The 7,500-nt window shown below is 37.7% G+C and overlaps 1 protein-coding gene across 1 annotated transcript in view; it reads left to right on the top strand.

Annotated features, from left to right (window-relative positions):
- LOC143276663 (uncharacterized) overlaps nt 1-7,500 on the top strand; it is a 118,316-nt gene that overhangs the window by 88,059 nt on the left and 22,757 nt on the right. The window contains exons 3-4 of the mRNA XM_076581287.1: nt 411-578; nt 4,890-5,134. Of these exons, the coding sequence (XP_076437402.1) occupies nt 411-578; nt 4,890-5,134 (413 nt within the window). The remainder of the gene's footprint in view (nt 1-410; nt 579-4,889; nt 5,135-7,500) is intronic.

Genomic DNA, 7,500 nt, shown 5'->3' with positions numbered 1-7,500 from the left:
GTATACATATATGGATTTTGTCTGATGCCTCCTTGAGTTACTGATACTGATAATTGTGTTGCTGTTGTTGTTTTTTGTTGTTGTTGTTGTTGTTTTCTTTTTTGTTTGTTTTTTATTATTTATGTTTCCCCACAAGGATTGATCCAAGGATCATCCAAGGATTTCCTTTTTAAACATTTTTATTCATTAATAATCCTTATTATCCAAATTCAACCCCCAAGAATCAACAACAACAACAACAAAAAAACCCCAAAAAACCCAAACAAACAAACAAAAATCCCTTGCAACTCACAAATCTACTACGTAGGAAATTGAAATATTCAAATAAAAACAAAAAAAAAACAAAAAAAAAACCCTTGAAACTCAAAACTTTTTTCTTTCTTTTTTTTTCTTTTCTCTCTCTCTCTCAGGTTGCTGGATTGGGGAGGCCAACGTGTGCAAGCAAGGAGGGTGCGTGTCCAGCATGGCGCCAAAGAACAACTCCCACTTCTGCTGCTGCTCCGGGGACATGTGCAACCTCAACTTCACCGACGGCTATGACCCTGCCGCCCACACCACCACCACCCCCTTCATCCCGAGTGAGGAGAGATTGTTGTTGTTGTTGTTTGTTTGTTGTCATTGTTGTTGTTTTGTGACGTTGTCATTGTTGTTGTTGTTATCGTCGTTATTTTGTGACGTTGTTGTTGTGTTTTTGTGATGTTGTTGTGTTTTGTGATGTTGCTGTTGTTATCGTCGTTATTTTGTGACGTTGTTGTTGTTGTTGTGTTTTGTGACGTTGTTGTTGTTTTGTGATGTTGTTGTTGTTGTCATTGTTGTTGTTTTGTGATGTTGTTGTTGTTGTTATCGTCGTTATTTTGTGACGTTGTTGTTGTGTTTTGTGACGTTGTTGTTGTGTTTTGTGATGTTGTTGTTGTTGTCGTCGTGTTATTTTGTGACGTTGTTGTTGTGTTTTTGTGATGTTGTTGTTGTTTTGTGATGTTGTTGTTGTTTTCATTGTTGTTGTTTTGTGACGTTGTTGTTGTTATCGTCGTTATTTTGTGACGTTGTTGTTGTGTTTTGTGACGTTGTTGTTGTTTTGTGACGTTGTTGTTGTTGTTATCGTCTTTATTTTGTGACGTTGTTGTTGTGTTTTGTGACGTTGTTGTGTTTTGTGATGTTGTTGTTATCGTCGTTATTTTGTGACGTTGTTGTTGTTGTCATTATTTTGTGATGTTGTTGTTGTGTTTTGTGATGTTGTTGTGTTTTGTGATGTTGTTGTTGTTGTCATTGCTGTTGTTTTGTGACGTTGTTGTTATCGTCTTTATTTTGTGACGTTGTTGTTGTGTTTTGTGACGTTGTTGTTGTTTTGTGATGTTGTTGTTGTTGTTGTTTTGTGACGTTGTTGTTATCGTCTTTATTTTGTGACGTTGTTGTTGTGTTTTGTGACGTTGTTGTGTTTTGTGATGTTGTTGTTGTTGTTGTCATTGTTGTTGTTTTGTGACGTTGTTGTTATCGTCTTTATTTTGTGACGTTGTTGTGTTTTGTGACGTTGTTGTGTTTTGTGATGTTGTTGTTGTCATTGTTGTTGTTTTGTGACGTTGTTGTTGTTGTTATCGTCGTTATTTTGTGACGTTGTTGTTGTTGTGTTTTGTGACGTTGTTGTTGTTGTTATCGTCGTTATTTTGTGACGTTGTTGTTGTGTTTTGTGACGTTGTTGTGTTTTGTGATGTTGTTGTTGTTGTCATTGTTGTTTTGTGACGTTGTTGTTGTTATCGTCGTTATTTTGTGACGTTGTTGTTGTTGTCATTATTTTGTGATGTTGTTGTTGTGTTTTGTGACGTTGTTGTTGTTTTGTGATGTTGTTGTTGTTGTCATTGTTGTTGTTTTGTGACGTTGTTGTTGTTATCGTCGTTATTTTGTGACGTTGTTGTTGTGTTTTGTGACGTTGTTGTTGTTTTGTGACGTTGTTGTTGTTGTTGTTATCGTCTTTATTTTGTGACGTTGTTGTTGTTGTGTTTTGTGATGTTGTTGTTGTTATCGTCGTTATTTTGTGACGTTGTTGTTGTTGTGTTTTGTGACGTTGTTGTTGTTTTGTGATGTTGTTGTTGTTTTCATTGTTGTTGTTTTGTGACGTTGTTGTTGTTATCGTCGTTATTTTGTGATGTTGTTGTTGTCGTTGTTTTGTGGCGTTGTTGTTGTCATTGTTGTTGTCATTGTTGTTTTGTGACGTTGTTATTGTTGTTGTCGTTGTTTTGTGACGTTGTAGTCATTGTTGTTCTGTGACGTTGTTGTCATCGTCGTTGTTTTGTGACGTTGTTGTTGTTGTCATTGTTTTGTGACGTTGTTGTCATCTTGATGTTTTCTTTAGTGTCATTGGCGTCATTGGTGTCATTGCTGTTATTGTTTTCATTATCATTGTTTTTGTCATTGCCACTGTCATTGTTGTCCTTATTGTCATAATAATCAGTCTTTTTTTCTTTTCTTTTTTTTTTATCATTGTTGCTGCCGTCTTAGACATCATCTTTGTTGGTTTTTTGGGGTTTTTATTTTATTTTTTATTAATCACTTAGTATTCTTTGTTTTAGTTGTTACTAACTTACTTTCTTTTTTTCTTTTTTTTCTTTTTCTTTTTTTTAAATCACTAGATATTTATTTGCTTGAAAAATTTTTTTTTTTTTTTTAATCACTTTTTATGTGTTTTTAGTCATCACTAACTTATTTCTTGGTTGTTTTTTTGTGGTGTTGGTTATTATTCATGGTTATGTTTATTGTGCGTTTTGTTTGTTGTTTTTAAAAATCTATTTGTATGTGTTTTTAGTCGTAATACTTATGTACTTGTTCTTTTGTTGTTGTTGTTGTATGTTGTCACTTGGTGTTGTATTTGCTTTGAAACTTTTTTTTTTTTTATTTTTGAATAACTCGGTTTGTTTTGTTATCGCTGTTGTATGGCATCAATATTTCTCTCCTTTTGTTTCTTCCGCGCCGCTTCGTCAGGTCCCCCCGTGACCACAGCTACCGTATCAGACCTATTATCTCCTTGTGTCGTGTTTTGTGGGCTTGTCATCATGGTGCGTATTTGGGTTCGGTGTGCACCGGCCAAGCTCCTCTGGATTCGCTGCACGGCTGCGTCCGATCCCGCTGTGTGTGCCCGTTCGAATGGACGACTGAAGCTGTGTGCTCTCAGTAAAGGGAGATATGCTGAGGTGGGTTGTTGGGTGGTGCGTTTTGTGCTTGGTGATGTTTAGGTATGTGATAATAATGATCATACAATGTATAATGTTGATTGATGACAATGATACCAATCTCGATCTGTCCAGAATTTGACTTGGCACGTTGACTTCTTACAAGGTTGGACAAGGCCTTCAGACTCATTGTAATATTAGCCTGCATTTAATTTGAGTATTCTTTTTTACATGACGTTGTGCATATTCGCGTATTTTGTAAGAAGTTTGTTTGATGTTTGTGGACTTTTTCTGTTTTGTGATGTTGTTGTGTGTTGTCATTGTTTTGTTTTGACGTTGTTGTTATCGCGTTATTTGTAACGTTGTTGTTGTTTTGTGATGTTGTTGTTGTTATCATCATTATTTTGTGACGTTGTGTTTGTTGTCATTATTTTGTGACGTTTGTTGTGTTTTTGTGACGTTGTTTGTGTTTTGTGATGTTGTTGTTGTTGTCGTTGTTGTTTTGTGACGTTGTTGTTATCGTCTTTATTTTGTGACGTTGTTGTGTTTTGTGACGTTGTTGTGTTTTGTGATGTTGTTGTTGTTGTCATTGTTGTTGTTGTTGTCATTGTTGTTGTTTTGTGACGTTGTTGTTATCGTCGTTATTTTGTGACGTTGTTGTTGTGTTTTGTGACGTTGTTGTTGTGTTTTGTGATGTTGTTGTTGTTGTCATTGTTGTTGTTTTGTGACGTTGTTGTTGTTGTTATCGTCGTTATTTTGTGACGTTGTTGTTGTGTTTTGTGACGTTGCTGTTATCGTCGTTATTTTGTGACGTTGTTGTTGTGTTTTGTGACGTTGTTGTGTTTCGTGATGTTGTTGTTGTTGTCATCGTCATTGTTTTGTGATGTTGTTGTTGTCGTTGTTTTGTGGCGTTGTTGTCATTGTTGTTGTCATTGTTGTTTTGTGACGTTGTTATTGTTGTTGTCGTTGTTTTGTGACGTTGTTGTCATCGTCGTTGTTTTGTGACGTTGTTGTTGTTGTCATTGTTTTGTGACGTTGTTGTCATCTTGATGTTTTCTTTAGTGTCATTGGCGTCATTGGTGTCATTGCTGTTATTGTTTTCATTATCATTGTTTTTGTCATTGCCACTGTCATTGTTGTCCTTATTGTCATAATAATCAGTCTTTTTTTCTTTTCTTTTTTTTTATCATTGTTGCTGCCGTCTTAGACATCATCTTTGTTGGTTTTTTTGGGTTTTTATTTTTATTTTTTATTAATCACTTTGTATTCTTTGGTTTTAGTTGTTACTAACTTACGTTCTTTTTTTTTTCTTTCTTTTTTTTTTTTTAAATCACTAGATATTTATTTGCTTGAAATTTTTTTTTATTTTTAAATCACTTTTTATGTGTCTTTAGTCATCACTAACGTTATTTCTTGTTGTTTTTTTTGGTGGTGGTTTGGTTATTATTCATGGTTAAATGTTTATTTGTTGGGTTTTTTTGTGTGTTTTTTTTGTGTGCTTTTTTAAAATCACTTTGTATGTGTTTTTAGTCGTAACTAACTTAATTACTTGTTCTTTTGTTGTTGTTTTGTTATGGTTGTCATCACTTGGTGTTTATTTGCTTTGAAACTTTTATTTTTTAAAATTTTTTTGAATTAAACATCATGGTTTGTTCCTGTTATCGCTCGTGTCATGGCATCAATGTTTACCTCTCCCCTTTTGTTTCTTCCCGCCGCCGCCGTCGTCAGGTCGCCCCCCGCAGGACCACAGCTACCGGATCAAGACCATCATTATCTCCCTTGTGTCGGTGTTCTCGGCGGCGCTGGTCATCATGGTGGCGTACTTTGGGTTCCGGATGTGCACCCGGCCCAAGCACCCCTCCGTGGAGTCGCTGCACGGGGCCGCCGTCCCCGAGTCCCCGCCTGTGGTGCCGGAGTTCGACATGGACGACCTGAAGCTGTGTAGCATCGTCAGTAAAGGGAGATATGCTGAGGTGGGTGTTGGGGGGGGGGGGCGTTTGTGCCTTTGGCTGATGATAATTACGGTATGATGATAATAATGATCATGCAATGGTAATAATGATGATGATGATAATGATACCCCAAATACTCCATCATGCCAGAATTTGACATGCACCACGTGACATCATCAATACAAGAGAGGCAAGGCCTTCAAGACTCACTTGTAATAAATTAAGTCCCCTAGCATTAATTACAGAGTAATTTCCCTTTTTTACCCCCTGCACCAAAACGTTTGCAAAATAAATAAAAATTCCATGCTTATCAAAAGAAGTTCCTGTTTAAACAAAAAAAATGATAATAATGACTGCTCTTGTTGTTGGGTCAGAATAAGAGGTCAAAGTGCCAAGTTTAGAGAATACAAAAAATATAAATATAACAGTAAATGCAGTTTGCATATAATTAGGCTTCTTTTTTAATTTTTTTGTGCCCATCCCAGAGGTGCAATATTGTTTTAAACACGATGACTGGAAAGAACTGAATTTTTCCTATTTTTATGCCAAATTTGGTGTCAACTGACAAAGTATTTGTAGAGAAAATGTCAATGTTAAAGTTTACCACGGACACACAGACACATGGACACACACACACACACACACACACACACAGACAACCGAACACCGGGTTAAAACATAGACTCACTTTGTTTACACAAGTGAGTCAAAAAGCAGGTATGTGTCGTCAGTAAAGGCAAATATGATGAGGTGAGTGTGGGGTGATGCGTGTTTGATAATAACTGTGATGATGATTGTGATAATGATAATGCTTCATCATGCTTGAGTTTGACATGGACGACCTGAAGCTGTTCGGTATTGTCAGTAAAGGGAGATATGCTGAGGTGTATTTGTATTTGTATTTCTTTTTATCACAACAGATTTCTCTGTGTGAAATTCGGGCTGCTCTCCCCAGGGAGAGCGCGTCGTTACACTACAGCGCCACCCATTTTTAAATTGTTTTTTCCTGCGTGCAGTTTTATTTGTTTTTCCTATCGAAGTGGATTTTTCAACAGAATTTTGCCAGGAACAACCCTTTTGTTGCCGTGGGTTCTTTTACGTGCACTAAGTGCATGCTAGCACACAGGACCTCGGTTTATTGTCTCATCCAAATGACTAGCGTCCAGACCACCACTTAAGATCTAGTAGTGGAGGGGGAGAAAATATTGGCGGCTGAGCCGTGATTCGAACCAGCACGCTCAGATTCTCTTGCTTCCTAGGTGGACGCGTGACCTCTAGGCCATCACTCTGTGTGTGTGTGTGGGTGATGTGTGTTTGATTATGATTATGACGATGATTATGATCATGATAATGCTCCATCATGCTGGAGTTTGACATGGTTGACCTGAGGCTGTGCAGCATGGTCAGTAAAGGCAGATATGCTGAGGTGTGTGGTGGGTGGGTGGGTGTTTGGTGGATAGCTATTACGACGACCTGAAGCTGGGGGCAGCATGGTCAGTAAAGGCAGATATCATAGAGGTGGGTGTTTGGTGGTTAGTTACTATGACAACCTGAAGCTGGGGGCAGCATCATCAGTAAAGGCAGATATCATAGAGGTGGGTGTTTGGTGGTTAGTTATTATGACAACCTGAAGCTGGGGGCAGCATCGTCAGTAAAGGCAGATATCATAGAGGTGGGTATTTGGTGGTTAGTTATTATGACCTGAAACTGGTCAGATTTGTCAATAAAGGCAGATATGATGAGGTGGGTGTATGGTTGATAGTTATTATGACGACATGAAACTGGTCAGATTTGTCAGTAAAGGCAGATATGACGAGGTGGGTGTATGGTTGATAGTTATTATGATGACCTAAAACTGGTCAGCATCGTCAGTAAAGGCAGATATGACGAGGTGGGTGTGTGGTTGATAGTTATTATGACGACCTAAAACTGGGCAGCATCGTCAGTAAAGGCAGATATGACGAGGTGGGTGTATGGTTGATAGTTATTATGACGACCTAAAACTGGTCAGCATCATCATTAAAGGCAGATATGACGAGGTGGGTGTATGGTTGATAGTTATTATGACGACCTAAAACTGGTGAGAATCATCATTAAAGGCAGATATGACGAGGTGGGTGTGTGGTTGATAGTTATTATGACCTGAAACTGGTCAGATTTGTCAGTAAAGGCAGATATGACGAGGTGGGTGTATGGTTGATAGTTATTATGACGACCTAAAACTGGGCAGCATCATCATTAAAGGCAGATATGACGGGGTGGGTGTATGGTTGATAGTTATTATGACCTGAAACTGGTCAGCATCGTCAGTAAAGGCAGATATGACGGGGTGGGTGTATGGTTGATAGTTATTATGATGACCTAAAACTGGTGAGAATCATCATTAA

The sequence above is a fragment of the Babylonia areolata genome, chromosome 32 (assembly GCF_041734735.1).
Source record: "Babylonia areolata isolate BAREFJ2019XMU chromosome 32, ASM4173473v1, whole genome shotgun sequence".
Taxonomy (NCBI): Eukaryota; Metazoa; Mollusca; class Gastropoda; order Neogastropoda; family Buccinidae; genus Babylonia; species Babylonia areolata.
Note: the sequence above shows the minus strand (reverse complement) of the source record. Positions and strands in the feature narration are given on the sequence as shown.